Genomic DNA, 15,750 nt, shown 5'->3' with positions numbered 1-15,750 from the left:
CTCTTTTATGAAAGTTTTTCCCCTTAGATTTGCTTTCAAAACAACAGACTTTCACTTCTGGCTAAGACAGAATGAGTGACCTAGTACAATCTTTGACACCGTTATTATATATCTTTATTCACAATCAATGCATGATTTTGATTATTCTGACTTTAATTTTACTAGTAAAAATGGGTTGGTTATAAATCCCTTTCAAAGAATTTTTTTTTTTTTCTTTTTGAGACGGAGTTTTGCTTTTTCTGCCCAGGCTGGGGTACAATGGTGCGATCTTGGCTCACTGCAACCTCTGCCTCCCGGGTTCAAGTGATTCTCCTACCTCAGCCTCCCAAGTAGCTGGGATTACAGGCATGCGCCACCACACCCAGCTAATTTTTTGTATTTTTAGTAGAGATGGGGTTTCACCATGTTGGTCAGCTGGTCTCGAACTCCAGACCTCAGGTGATCCACCGGCCTCGGCCTCCCAAAGTGCTGGGATTACAGGAGTGAGCCACCGCGCCCGGCCCCTTTCATTGCTTTTTAAGGAAAACATGCCATCATATATACCTCACCTCCAGGGCAGTACATTCTTACTTTAAGGCAAAGACAGTTGCTGAGGCCTGGACTAGGGGAAAATTTGGGCTCCAGATGGGACTGTTGGATAAAATACCAGACGTCCTGTAAATGTGAATTTTAGATAAACAACGAATAACTTTTTAGTATAAAAGTAAATACTGCAATGGAATTTATTATTTGCTAAATGTGCAACCCTAGGTTAAGAGAGCTTTTCAGACCCACTTCTCAGCCCCAGTTTTCTATTTAAAATCAGAATAAGAACGTCTGCTTCATGGAGCTGTTAAATCCAAATGGAAATTAATTTGAAAGCGCGAAATCAAACTTTTCAAAAGAATGACGGTTACAATAAGAGAGTTTTGGCCTCTGCTAGCTGCTTCCGGGCGGAGGTCCTCGGCCTCCCCTAGGCGAGGCGCTAGGTCTGGGGGCGGCGGGTCTTAGCGTGCCCGCCACGCTCGCCGCCTCCCACCTGCCCTGGCTGGCTGGGGCCCGACCCTTGCGTCGCTCCGGGGCCCAAGTTACGGACTCGGGAATCCAGTTGTCCGCACCGAACAAGCCCCGCCGCAGCGCCCGCCCCTCCTCTTGCTGCTTTGGAGTCTCCCGGCTTCCGCCTTCCGCAGCAGTCACGTGCCTCCGATCACGTGACCGGCGCCTCTGTCATTCTACTGCGGCCGCCCTGGCTTCCTTCTACCTGTGCGGCCCTCAACGTCTCCTTGGTGCGGGACCCGCTTCACTTTCGGCTCCCGGAGTCTCCCTCCACTGCTCAGACCTCTGGACCTGACAGGAGACGCCTACTTGGCTCTGACGCGGCGCCCCAGCCCGGCTGTGTCCCCGGCGCCCCGGACCACCCTCCCTGCCGGCTTTGGGTGCGTTGTGGGGTCCCGAGGATTCGCGAGGTAAGGCCGCCCTCGCGTTGTTTGGTCTCAGGCTGCAGACCAGGTCAGGCGACTCTTGCAGTTTCTCCAGCTTGCCTGGTGCGTGCTGGTGTCTTGCCGCTTGGTCCTCTCCTGTTCTTCGGCCCCGGTTGCCAGATTGCTTTTCTTCCAGGCCTCAACCAGGTTTATTAAGCGAAATTCTGGAGCCTTTCTCGCAGGGGGAAGAAACGTCAGGGGCGGGCAGGAGAGTGGAGGGGGAGGGGTAAAAAGTATACCTTCTCCAGGACTGGGCCACGGCCCTGGATCGCTGGGGGTGCGAGTAGTTCAGGGACTTAGGTAATTGTCTAGAGACACCTTGAGCTACCCCAGGACGGGCTGCTGAGGCTGAGCCTCCTTGGCTGCAGAGTTCCAGCCTGGCCCAGTTGAAGCCTGTTTTTTCCTGGGCCCTGTCGTTCCGCGCTGCCCAGGGTTGTTTATACAGCAAATCTTCAGATACAGAGATTAAGTTCCAAATTGATTAAGATCGTTGGAAACCCGGAATATAATTTTGGGTAGGATTTTAACTTCTTTGTGGCCATGGCCGTGAATTTATGTTTTGCAAGTGGCAACCTGTATTTTGCTTTGTGTTAAAATCAGTCGTTTGTATCTGGAAGTTTAGGAGTGAGAATTACATAGAATTTCATTATTGTAGGTTCTTGTCGTCCAGCCAGACCGCCATTGTTGTCTTACCTAAATTGTAATATGTATTTGTTCTAAAACTTTCTCTCCGAATTTTGATTTTGCAAATACTATGAATTTTGTTTGAAAAGGAAAGCACTGTCTTCTAAGAAATTATGTTCCCACTTTGTGTATTTTAATTTGAGTAATTTTCGAAAGGACTTAGAATTTTTAATGTGCCACTTCAAGATGATGCTTAGTAAATGTTTATAAAGCTAGCCTTATCCGTACTATTCATATTCTTATTGTTTCTCTATGAGAAAAGTTAACCACAATTGTATAAATTTACAATTTTTCCCATATTTATACCTATTCTATTTAATCATGATTTCTGATTTCAGTATATTAGGTGATTGCTTTAAAAATCTTACTGCAATGTTAGTGCCAATAATGAAAAAAATTTTTCTAGAAAAGCAAAAGCCTAAAGAACTCTTTTATGGAGCAGTGGACAATATTTGAAATATAATGATACTTTCAGACTTAGGACATTTAATATTTGAGTTGAATGCCTGGGGAGATTAAAGTGATCATGATATTCATAATCATAATATTAATAGTTGTAAAAAAGAGAAACACCTCATATTCTGTTTTTACCTTGCATCAAAATTGAAGATTTGTTGAAAGACATTCAAGATTACGAAGTTTAGATGACCAAAATGGATATCCGAGGTGCTGTGGATGCTGCTGTCCCCACCAATATTATTGCTGCCAAGGCTGCAGAAGTTCGTGCAAACAAAGTGAACTGGCAATCCTATCTTCAGTAAGTACCAATTTGCTGTGAATCATGGACAGTCATATGCTTTTGCATCAGACTTTTTCATGGTCATGCTTCTATGAGAGAAATACGGGGAAAATACTGAAAAATGTGGAAGAAACACTTCCTCTTCAGAATAATTAGCTGTCTTAGGGAGTTAAGTGTAGTGGGGTGGAAACAGCTTGGCGCCCTAGTGGGGAAGCAGAGCGGCTCATGGTGCTTTTGACCTTCCCTGGCTGCCTGGGGAAGTACTTTTGGAATAAGTGGGAAACATAGGAGGAATGTCCTTGGGCTAACGGAGGGAGGAAGGGGATGAGGGGCAAAACCTGCTAGACTGGTCTGATATGCCCTGGCAATCAGCATAGGGGCAGGTGGCCTTTTTAGAGTGGTGCTTACAACTAATAAGAAGCACAGATATTTGAGTTGAGAGACTTGGATTTGAGTTTTGGTTCTTGCTATTAGTTTGATGATCTTAAGCAAATCACTTAACTTCTCTGAGGCTCAATAAAGTAAAATGTGAAATGGGGAGACATACCCCACAGGCTTGTTGCTGAAATAATGTATTTATTAGCACAGTAGAATACAAGCATTAGTATGTTGAATACAATAAATTTTAGTTCCCCCTTCTTTCTTGTGTGTATTAATATTTAATGTGCTGATGTTTCAGTATTTTGTATTTATCTGTAAAGTGAGCATTCATGTATTCTTGACCATATTTTATTGACTTCATATTTATTTTGGTATATTTATAACTGAGTTACCAAGGAATTCAGTTCAGATTTGCATATGCATTTTGAAAAACAAATTGAGGAATCTAGTTTTATATTAGTGTTAATTTTATATTAGTATTAATAGTTTGTGTTGTTGTAGGAGGGATCTATAATGTACAAAAATGATCCTTTAATTTCTGTTAATTTAATCACTCATCAAACATTTATTGATTACCTGCCAAGTCTGAGGCATTTTTCCAGGCTTTGAGGCCACAAAAATTCCATACAGAGTACTGTCCCTGAAGGAACTAAAACTCTAGTAGGGAAGTCAGATGTATTAATAGATCATTTTAATTCACTATTTTTTTTTTTTTTTTGTGACAGAGTCTCACTCTGTTGCCCAGGCTGGAGTACAGTGGGGCAGTCTTGGCTCACTGCATCCTCTGCCTCCCAGGTTCAAGCAATTCTCCTTCCTCAGCCTCCCGAGTAGCTGGGATTACAGGCACCTGACACCTTGCCCGCCTAATTTTTTTGTATTTTTAGTAGAGACAGGGTTTCAGCATGTTGGCCAGGCTGGTCTCGAACTCCTGACCTCGTGATCTGCCCCTCTTGATCTCCCAAAGTGCTGGGATTACAGGCGTGAGCCACCGTGCCCGGCTCTAATTCAGTATGTTAACTGTGGCAATAGAAAGATGCACAGGGTCTGGCAGGTGCACATAAAAAAGACGACTAATTCTACCCCTTGGAAATTTTCCTGAAGGGGCTGGTCCCTGAACTGAGTTTTTGAGGATGACGGGTATTTAGCCATGTGGCAAGTAGGAGCAGCCTTGGGAATAGAACAGATAATGTGAGCAAAGGCAGGGAAGCAAAAACAGCACACCGGGTGGGAGTCATACATGTTTTGGAGGCAGGCAATGCAGAGAGCTGAGGCTAGAGAGGCAGCCAGGGGCTGATCGTGAAGATGCTGTGTGTGGGTGTGTGGTTGGAAGGAGTTTGGACTTGATCCTATCAGTCAGTGCTTTTCAAGCTGATTTTTAAGCTGTGAAGCCCATGATTGATGTGAAGTTAGCATGTAAAACAGATGAAAATGATAGAATGGAGGTGGGAGTGTGTGTCCCAGAGCCCTCTTTTTGAGACCATTCACCATTTTCCAAGGAGCTGTAGGTGTTGGAAACCAATGAATCTTGTAGCTGGGAGTTAGAAGACCATATCTGCCTCTTGATTGAATTGTTCTACCAGCAGCATGAAGGGTGAGTTTGTAGGTGATAAGTCTAGAGGTAGAGAGAAGCTATAGCAGTAACCAAGGTATTGGAATAGATAGAATTGGTTAGATTTGAGAGAGTCTTAGTGATTGATTTGGTGTGTGGGGGTGAAAGAGAAGTCTTGGATGACTTCTGGATTCCTACTTTAAGGAACTGGGTTATTGTGGGGCCACTGACTGAAGGACAGGAGGAGGGGAGACTTGCTGATGTTTTCTCTGTTCATCAGTGTTTGTGTAATTGTTTAAATTCCCTGTGAAATTAGGATTCTGAGCTCTGTTTCCTAATTTCTTTAGTCCAGAGTGCATTTAGACTAGAGGACAGGGAGTTTTATGTTTATAAAGCCTGGATCTGTTTATAGCCTACATAGAATAGTATTGTTGATCATAAAGCACTGGTGGACTGGCCGGAGCTCCGCCTAACATTGGCGTTTGGAATGTTTGTAGTTACGTGGAGCTTTTAAAATTGCTTTATTTCTGTTCTTCGTTACCCATGGTCTATGACATGTTGTGTTTTCCCGTTTTCCTATATATCTGTCTTTTGTTCTGATGTCCATCTCACAAATTTCTTTTGTAAAACCCCTCCACTCCGTAGGCCTGTGGGCAAGTGTTCACCAAATGTTAACTGTGGGCCTGTTGAGCCTGTTGATGTGTGGGCGCTGGTGGGTGTGAAATGTGTCTCATATAAAAGAGCTTACAGATTGTTGGGGGCTGGAACCAACACATGAAGAATCAGTGTATCTTCTATCACATTCTATACTGAGATAATAAGACCTGTGGAAGCGTCCCCCAGTGTCGAGAGCCCAATATGCTTTTGTTCTTCACAAATTAATATGTTATGAAAATACAGTATTTGAAACATGTATTTATATTTGATTAAGCTTTTTCTTAATAAATAGACATACATAAATGAATGGGTATGGCTGTGTTCTAGTCAAACTGGAATCTGTTAAAACTACCTTGAGGATACAAGAATTATAAAATGCCATCCTTGCTCATGAGTTTAAATCTCATGAGGAAACAGACTTTTATCAAATTAAATAACAAATTGTGCTAAATGTTAAGATAGAGAAATATATAAATATATAAAGTGTATATATATTTACAACAAAAGGAAATACACAACAAAAAGTGGGAGCAAATAAATGCTGGGAGTATTGGGGGAGTTTTCACAGAACGCATAAAGACACTCACAGGTGGCCAGGCGCGGTGGCTCACGCCTGTAATCCCAGCCCTATGCGAGGCCGAGGTGGGTGGATCACCTGAGGTCAGGAGTTTGAGACCAGCCTGGCCAACATGGTGAAGCCTCATCTCTACTAAAAAATTAGCCGTGTGTGGTGGCAGGTGCCTGTAATCCCAGCTACTTGGGAGGCTGAGGCAGGAGAATCGCTTGAACCTAGGAAGCGGAGGTTGCAGTGAGCCGAGGTTGCACCACTGCACTCCAGCCTGGGCAATAGAGCAAGACTCTGACTCAAAGAAAAAAAAAAAAAAGACAGTAACAGGAGTTGTCCAGGCCGAGGAACACCTGGAGTTATTTAGGAAGGGAGGTCCAGGCAGGGAGCTGAGGCCTGGGAGGACATGCAGTGCTTGGGAGCTTCAGGTAGTTCAGTGTGGCTCTCTCCAGGCTTCTTCATTTACCAGCTTCGGAGGCCAAAAACCTTGGGGCCATCCTTGCTGCTTCCCTTTTGCTCACAGTCCATGTCCAGCCCATCAACACATTCTTCCAGCTCTACGTCCAAAAGATGCCTCGAATCTGAGTGCGATCCTGTGTCTGCGGCTCCTGCCTCGTGCATGTTGTGTTCCCCTTGCATGTGCTCTGTTGTTATTGCCTGTTGCCTGCTGTCTGTCTCTGCTATCCTTGCTGCCTCAGTAGGAGCAATTCTTCACAGAACTGTGAGAGTGATTTCAAAAAAATACAAGTCTGATCATGCCCCCTCGCTCACTCTCTAGCTCCCGCCTTCTTGATCTTTCTCACATAGCAAACCTCAGCTCCTTGGACCTGTGTATCTGTCTCTCCGGAAGTTCCACCCTTAGATTCTTTGGCCTCTTCATTCACTTCATTTGTGTGGCTGTATAGGTGATCTCACAAGCCCCCTACCCGGACTGGTTTTTTTTTTTCCATAGCATTTACAGCCTTAGCATTATAACATGTGTGTGTGTTTTCAAGATTATTTGTTTTTGTATTTGCGTATTTTCTGTTTTCCTCACTGGAGTGCAGGCTGAAAAGAGGGGTCCCTATTTATTGATGTGTCAACTGTTCTTACAGGTGCCTGGCATGTAGTAGGCTGCCAGTTAATATTAGTTGACTAAATTATGAATGGAGTATTGTGCTTATCAGGAATTGGTGGAGATGAGTATTTGGAAAAGGAAGTAACATGCTTGGTAACTAACATCCTATTTAACATTATTTTCATAGAAATACAGTGACATAGGTTTTTCTATCCTATTCACTCTCTTTTTTTTTTTTTATGAGATGGAGTTTCACTCTTGTCGCCCAGGCTGGAGTGCAATGGTGCGTTCTTGGCTCACTGCAACCTCTGCCTCTTGTGTTCAAGTGATTCTCCTGCCTCAGCCTCCCGAGTAGCTGGGATTACAGGCACCTGCCACCTCGCCTGGCTAATTTTTGTATTTTTAGTGGAGACAGAGTTTCACCATGTTGGCCAGGCTGGTCTCGAACTCTTGACCTCAGGTGATCCACCCGGCTCGGTCTCCCAAAGTGCTGGGATTACAGGCATGAGCCACCATGCCCAGCTTCTATCCTATTCTCTTTTAAAGATGAGTAGATAACTGTTCCGATGGGTTAAGTAACATGTGCATGATTATATAGGTTTTAATTAGTCAATTGATTTTAAATATTTTTACTGAATGCCTCTGCGTAAGTGCTAGGTAGAACTCACAGTCCAAGGGAATAATATGACCCCATATGTACTTGAGAAGGCCGCCTGGTAGTAGGTAAGAAGATGGTTTTGAAGAAGGTTGAATTGGACGTGGGGAAATCCACTGGTGGAAGGTTGTCCTAGTGCTGAGCTACTCCAGAGGCAGGGAAATAGAGAGGAGAGTAGTTTTAAGGGGAAGATTGTTAGGTCTGGGGCCTGATTAGCTGTGGGTCATTCTAGAAGACACCAGAGCCCCGAACCTGCTGGATTATGGAAATGTCAAAGGAAGACCCAGAGAGAAAATAACTTAAACAAGGAAAGAAAAAGGTTAGGGAGTGGCTAGACAAATAAGAAACAGTTATTTTAATGGAAAAGAAAGCTGCAAAATTATAAGGTTACCAAGTGTAGCCTTCATGGTATACCTTCTTCATGGTAGAAAAACCACCACCTTTTGACATGATTTTCTTCACAGAGGTTATGACATCCCTTTACATATCAGCATAGCAAAATTTAGGGGTAAAATTATTTTTATCTGGGAAGTTCAGGTTTATGGGTGTGCTCAACATTTCATTTATTTTGGGGCCAGATCTAGACTGGATGACCTTGTTATTTTAGTCTACCCCAGGGTGCAGAGTGCATTTTTTCCTGACTGGTATGTGAAGTGCTTAGCCAGAATGGAAAGTGGGCAAAGTGTCTGTTTTTGCTTCCAACTTCTAGCCTTTGGGATTAACAATCTTAGTTCTGCGCCTGTAGGGTGTGGAGTGCCACTGCCATCTGTGGGAGGATATGAGTGGGGACTGGGGGAGATAATGCCAGAGTTCAGCGCAGGGGGTGTAGTGAGAAATGAAGAGAGCCTTTCATAGTAGCTGAGGCACAGGAGGCAGTGAAGATGAGTGACTTGAGTGGGATGAGAAGAATCTGGAAGCTAAGGAAGAGAGTGTCAAGATGTAGTCATAGTGTCACCTGCCTAAGAGAGATCTAGAAAGACAAAATTCTCCTTTGGGTTGGTAATTAAGAAATTGTTGAAAAAAATAAATGCATGAGAATAGTTTGAAAATGTTAAAAAATGAGCATGTGTGAAAACAAAGTTACAGTGCTTAAAACAGTGTGAAACTGATGTAAGAAGACAGAATAGTGAATTACAAAGTCCAGAAGCAAATTTGAACTATACAAAACAATTTGGCATATAGCAGTAGTATGTACAAAACCCAGAAGGGACACTGATAGATTTTTGAATATGTAATAATCAAGGTCTTCTTTGGAAGAGGGTGGGGTTAAGGGTAGAAGTAGTAGGACGTATGCAAGTTCAGGTCCCTTCTCTTGGGGAGGGGACAGTTCTGAGTGCCTCACCTTCCCAGGCTCTCCTGTGGGCTCAGGGAAAGCTGTCCTGGGTTCTTTGCTTGAATCCTGCTGGACTTTTTTGCTTCAGTGTCCTGAGCCCTCCATGCTATCCCTGGCTTCTCCTGGGAGCTCTTCTTTCATAAGTCACTTGTACATGAATCTTCGTCTCAGGGCCCAGCTGTGGGAGCCTGACCCAAGGCAGCTCTGAAAGTGGGCCATCCTTCTATAACTATGCTTTTTTTTTTGTTTGAGACAGGGTCTCACTCTGTCACCCAAACTGGAGTGCAGTGACACAATTTCAGCTCACTGCAACTTCTGCCTCCTGGGTTCAAGTGATCCTCGTGCCTCAGCCTCCCGAGTAGCTGGGACTACAGGAGTGTGCCACCACACCCAACTTATTTTGTTGTTTTATTTTTTGTAGAGATGGGGATCTCACGGTGTTGCCCAGGCTTGTCTTTTTTTTTTTTTTTTTTAAATTTTATTTTATTTTTATTGATCATTCTTGGGTGTTTCTCACAGAGGGGGATTTGGCAGGGTCATAGGACACTAGTGGAGGGAAGGTCAGCAGACAAACAAGTGAACAAAGGTCTCTGGTTTTCCTAGGCAGAGTGTTTGTGTCCCTGGGTACTTGAGATTAGGGAGTGGTGATGACTCTTAACGAGCATGCTGCCTTCAAGCATCTGTTTAACAAAGCACATCTTGCACCGTCCTTAATCCATTTAACCCTGAGTGGACACAGCACATGTTTCAGAGAGCACAGGGTTGGGGGTAAGGTCATAGATCAACAGGATCCCAAGGCAGAAGAATTTTTCTTAGTACAGAACAAAATGAAAAGTCTCCCATGTCTACTTATTTCTACACAGACACGGCAACCATCTGATTTCTCAATCTTTTCCCCACCTTGCCCCCCTTTCTACTCCAGAAAACCGCCATCGTCATCATGGCCCATTCTCAATGAGCTGTTGGGTACACCTCCCAGACGGGGTGGTGGCCGGGCAGAGGGGCTCCTCACTTCCCAGTAGGGGCGGCCGGGCAGAGGCGCCCCTCAGCTCCCGGACCGGGTGGCTGGCCAGGCAGGGGGCTGACCCCCCCATCTCCCTCCCGGACGGGGCGGCTGGCCGGGCGTGGGGCTGACGCCCCCACCTCCCTCCTGGACGGGGCGGCTGGCTGGGCGTGGGGCTGAGTCCCCCACCTCCCTCCCAGATGGGGAGGCTGGCCGGGCGGGGGGCTGACCCCCCCACCTCCCTCCCGGACGGGGCGGCTGGCCGGGAGGGGGCGCTGACCCCCCCCACCTCCCTCCCGGATGGAGCGGCTGGCCGGGCGGGGGGCTGAGCCCCCCACCTCCCTCCCGGACGGGGCGGCTGGCCAGGCAGAGGGGCTCCTCACTTCCCAGTAGGGGCGGCCGGGCAGAGGCGCCCCTCACCTCCCGGACGGGGCGGCTGGCCGGGCGGGGGGCTGAGCCCCCCACCTCCCTCCCGGACGGGGCGGCTGGCCAGGCGGGGGGCTGAGCCCCCCACCTCCCTCCCGGACGGGGCGGCTGGCCGGGCGGGGGTGCTGACCCCCCCCACCTCCCTCCCGGACAGAGCGGCTGGCCGGGCGGGGGGGCTGACCCCCCCACTTCCCTCCCGGATGGGGCGGCTGGCTGGGCAGAGGGGCTCCTGGCTGGGCAGAGGGGCTCCTCACTTCCCAGTAGGGGCGGCCGGGCAGAGGCGCCCCTCAGCTCCCAGACCCGGTGGCTGGCCAGGCGGGGGGCTGACCCCCCCATCTCCCTCCCGGACGGGGCGGCTGGCCGGGAGGGGGCGCTGACCCCCCCCACCTCCTTCCCGGACGGAGCAGCTGGCCGGGCGGGGGGCTGAGCCCCCCACCTCCCTCCCGGACGGGGCGGCTGGCCGGGTGGGGGGCTGACCCCCCCCACCTCCCTCCCGGACGGAGCGGCTGGCCGGGTGGGGGACTGACCCCCCCACCTCCCTCCCGGACGGGACGGCTGGCTGGGCAGAGGGGCTCCTGGCTGGGCAGAGGGGCTCCTCACTTCCCAGTAGGGGTGGCCGGGCAGAGGCGCCCCTCACCTCCTGGATGGGGCGGCTGGCCGGGCGGGGGACTGAGCCCCCCACCTCCCTCCCGGACGGGGTGGCTGGCCGGGCGGGGGGCTGACCCCCACCTCCCTCCCGGACGGAGTGGCTGTGCCCAGGCTTGTCTTAAACTCCTGTGCCCAAGGGGTCCCCCCATCTTGGCCTCTCAAAGTGCTGGGATTACAGGCATGAGCCACTGCACCTAGCCTAACTGTGCATAGTGGGAACCTGCTTTACATTCAGTGTTTCTCTGAGTGGGTTTTGAGAACACCAATTCCTCAACATATTTGGGGTCAGGGGAGGAGGGACAATTTTTTAAACTACTGAGTTAAAAACTATATTGGGGCCAGGCGCAGTGGCTCATGCCTGTAATCCCAGCACTTTGGGAGGCTGAGGCAGGTGGATCACGAGATCAGGAGTTCGAGAGCAGCCCGGCCAATATGGTGAAACCCCGTTTCTACTAAAAATAAAAAAATTAGCTGGGCGTGGTGGCATGGGCCTGTAGTCCCAGCTACTCGGGAGGCTGAGGCACGAGAATGGCTTGAACCCAGGAGGCAGAGGTTGCATTGAGCTGAGATCGTGCCACTGCACTCCAGCCTGGCAACAGAGTGAGACTCTGTCTCAAAAACAAACAAAAAACCAAAAAAACTATATTGATGTTGTTTGAACAGGAAAATAGATTACAAAAATTTTTAATTTTACACTTGCTTTTACCCATGTTCTAATATGCAGCAAGTGCTTTTTCTTATATTTTTTCATTTAATCTGCGTAACCACCTAGTGGGCTAGAGCAGGTAGTATCATAGTTGCTGTTTTACTGGTGTGAATAGTGGTCAGATGAATAGTGACTTGCTAAGCTTTCACACCTGGAACTGGAACTCTTCCCCATATTGACTCAAATGCTCTGCTTTTCCTACCATACTGGTGGCTTAAAGGAGCTGACTTGAATGAATCCTGAAGTGCCCAGAGTCTTACAGGGGGCTAGCAAGCCTGTTCTGCTGACACATCTTTTAGACAAGGAAGGGTCTGTATTTAGAGATTAGGATGGGGGTTTGCTATATGGTATGATTGAGTCCCTGAGGAGTGGAGAAGTTGGGAAGGTTGAGCTGTGTTTCTTCTACCTCCAGAGATAGTCTTACCATTTTCAAATTCAGCAGCATCACCACCGGGGAAAGTGACAGTGGGATATCATCCTCACTTGGGGATGACAGGGAAGATGACAGGAACATGATGCTGAATTTGAAAATGGTAAGACTATCTCTGGAGGTAGAAGACAGTGGAAATGATTGGGAGGGAGGGAAGATGGGACTCTCGATTGAATCTCTCACAGGAAGGAGTTTGGAAATCAAAAGCAAGATTTCAGTGATTGAGTGCTGGGGAGGAGCCTTGAAGGGCGAAGAGCCAGTGATGAAGCGACCCCTGGAAGAGATGGAGGAAAATAGGAGAGTGTGGGGTCAGGATGGAGAGTTATTTTCCAGAGAGGAGGAAAATCAGTTTGTTTGTTTTTTTTTTCTGTCTGGAGGGAAAGAATGTACTAGAGAAAAATGGTCGTAGAAATTCATATAAAGTGGCTTTGGACTTGATAAATTAGATAGCCATGTGAATTGTTTGGCTTGAGAGGGGGAATAAGGGTGAGACACTGGGTAATGCTGAGAGGTGACATTTTACTGAGTGCCTACCATTTGCCACATGCTACTAACCACCTTATGTGAATTTAATTTTATCCTCAGTACAGCCCCTTAGAGGCAATGCGATTATTGTTCGCATTTTGCAGATAAATTAACTCAGGTTCCAGGGAGTTCACACTGTCTTATTTGTGGTGAAACTAAGCGTTGAATCCAGGTCTGTCTGATGCCAGGGCCCTTGCGTCAGCCCTTGTGGTTTGCTGCCAAGGAGAGAAGAGAAAGACTGAAAATTCCTCTATTGCTTGCTTACATATTCAACTCTTACTGAACAAAACATCTTATTCTTACTTTCTAGGGGACAGATGATTTCTGCGGAAGATTGTGAGTTTATTCAGAGATTTGAAATGAAACGAAGCCCTGAAGAGAAGCAAGAGATGCTTCAAACTGAAGGCAGCCAGGTGATCAATAAACATTATATAATGAACACTTCCCCGTGTCATCCAAAAGTTTAGAAAAATCTTAGTGATTATAAGTGACTTCCAGTTTTCTTGCTAATTTGGAAAAAACGTTATATTGAGTATGTTTACCTTCATCCTTTTCTGTATTTCTGAATATTTTCTTAGAATATACACCTGGAAGACAAATTTCTGGAAAAGAAATTACTGTTTCAGAGTATGTTAAGTTTTAAAAGTTGCTTAACTTTTCTTTTTTTAAGAGAATTTTTTCCACTTGGTATTCTTACTAGTAATGTTTGAAATACCTAATATAATTGAAAATGTTTGAATTTGCTAAGTTAAAAGGGATATCACTTTGATGACATGGGATTACATTATTTTCCTGTTGATTTATTAAGTATTTATATGTCCTTTGAAATTTTTTTGGCGGTGGCATTCTTTTTATTTTAATATATAAGGTTTTGTTACTTTTTGATAAACAGTCTTTTTACATACAAAATTTATTACTGTTTGCCATATTTATAGCAAACATAGTTTCCTTTTTTACTATTTATCTTTGAAGGGTTGTGGAGTTTTTTCATATACAGTGGTTTAAAATGTTTAGTTACATATATTGATGTTTTACCTTCTTTCATGGTAAGTTTATTGTAGAAAAATAAAATACTATTAAGCAAAAGAAAAAAGTTATTCTACCTAATATTTCTCTGTTCAAGGTGACTTGTTTACACTTAGCGTATACCTCTCTAGATATTTTTCTGTGCATAAAATAACTTATACACTTATTTCTACAAATGTGAACTTTTTACAAAAAGGGGTGATATGTACATATCTTTGTTCTTTTCATTTAACTGTATATTCTTCCCTTCCCTACCATGGCTGTAAAGATATTTCTGTGGTATTTAAAATAATTTATTATTATTTCCCATTTATGGAAAGTTCCGTTGTGTAATTTTCCATTTAATGGATGAACCATAATGATCTAAACTAATTCTATACTGTTGCATATTTTGGCTACTTCCTTTTTTTTCTGTTTTGAGGCGAACAGTTAGTAATCTCATAATTAATTCGAGAAGTGCAGTTATCTGGCTGGGTGCAGTGGCTCACACTTGTAATCCCAGCACTTTGGGAGACTGAGGCGGGCAGATCACTTGAGGTCAGGAGTTCGAGACCAGCCTGGCCAACATGGTAAAACTTCATCTCTACTAAAAATACAAAAAAAAAAAAAAAAAAAAAAAAAAAGTGTAATTATTGATTAAACTATTTGAGCGTGTGAGAGTTTTGATATGATGAAAATGCTGTCTTGATAGATTGTACCAGTTTGCAGATCCTGCCAGCAGTATATGAGAGGGCCCATGCCCCTGCTCCAGCACCCCCTCTGGGTCTAGCCATTCATCTTTTGGTCATTTTGATAGGTGAAAGATAGTATCTTAACGTAATAGTGTTACACATTTTCAGATGGTTTTTGGCACCTTTTGTATCCATATCGATTGCTTCTATACTGTCATGCACTGACTACATAAAGATGTTTTGGTAAGTGTTGGACTGTGTATGTAATAGCGGTCTTGTAAGATTATACTACCATGTTTTTACTGCACGTTTTCCATGTTTATGTTTAGACACACACATACTTACTATTGTGTAACAGTTGCCTATAGTATTCAGTATAGTTACATACTGTACAGGTGTGGAGCCATAGGTTCTACCATATAGCCTAGGTATGTAGTAGACACTACCATCTGGGTTTGTGTAAGTACACTCTAGGATGTTCACACAACAAGGAAATTGCCTAATGATGAATTTCTCAGAACTTTCCCCATTGTTAAGCGACACATGGCTGTATGTTTTTTATTTACTTTTCTATGGAAGTGTTTATAATCTTATTGATTTGTCAGTTTCCTTTATGTTTTAAGTATACCAGCTTTGTGCATGCCATATTTCCTCAGCTTGTTTGTTGAATTTTTAACTTGGTTTATGGGGTCTTTGCCATATTGAAGTTTAAGTTGTGCGATGAAATCTAGTTCTTCCTTTCCTTTGTGATGTCTGCTGTTGGTGTCATCCTTTGAAAAAGCTTCCCCACCCCAACCGCATGTGCAATGGAACATGCAGCTGATTCACTGTTTGTTCAGCACATACACACTGAGTCCCTGCCATGTGCCTGGTGAGACTGGGGATGTGTGTTAATAAGACAAGACTTTTCCCTTAAGGAGTTAGGAGTTAAAACAGCCCTTTCTTTTCTTTTTTTCTCATTTTTTTTTTAAACCTGTTTCTTAGTAAGTGTGCAAAAACAGTTCTTTCTTAATAGCAGTGTCTGGTGTGATGGGCCTTTTATGGGGCAGTTGCCAGGAAGCTTTTTATCCAAACAATATCTGAAAAAGAGTTCTGACAGAAATACCATGGGCAACTTATATCTTTTTTTTTTTATTTTGCTTAAATAGGTTAAAGTGTTTCCACTTTAATGTTTTGATTAAAAAACCCAACTATTTGTTACTGTTAACTTTTTACATTCAGTATGGTGAGTGGGC

At 45.0% G+C, this 15,750-nt stretch overlaps 1 protein-coding gene across 4 annotated transcripts in view; it reads left to right on the top strand.

Annotated features, from left to right (window-relative positions):
* The first annotated feature begins 1,307 nt into the window (after positions 1–1,307).
* The window catches only part of ATP6V1H (ATPase H+ transporting V1 subunit H), a 116,390-nt gene continuing 101,947 nt past the window's right edge, over positions 1,308–15,750 (top strand). For 2 of the 4 annotated variants that reach the window (XM_003823249.6, XM_003823248.5), the window contains exons 1-3: positions 1,308–1,445; positions 2,754–2,901; positions 13,129–13,231. In XM_003823249.6, coding sequence (XP_003823297.1) covers positions 2,789–2,901; positions 13,129–13,231 — 216 coding nt within the window. In that variant the 5' untranslated portion in view covers positions 1,308–1,445; positions 2,754–2,788. Of the gene's footprint in view, positions 1,446–1,477; positions 1,608–2,753; positions 2,902–4,702; positions 4,856–13,128; positions 13,232–15,750 lie in introns of those variants that run through there. The other 2 variants (XM_003823250.6, XM_055116552.2) reach the window with 2 other exon arrangements.

Source organism: Pan paniscus, chromosome 7 (assembly GCF_029289425.2).
Source record: "Pan paniscus chromosome 7, NHGRI_mPanPan1-v2.0_pri, whole genome shotgun sequence".
Classification (NCBI taxonomy): domain Eukaryota; kingdom Metazoa; phylum Chordata; class Mammalia; order Primates; family Hominidae; genus Pan; species Pan paniscus.
This window is presented reverse-complemented; position numbering and strand designations above follow the sequence as displayed.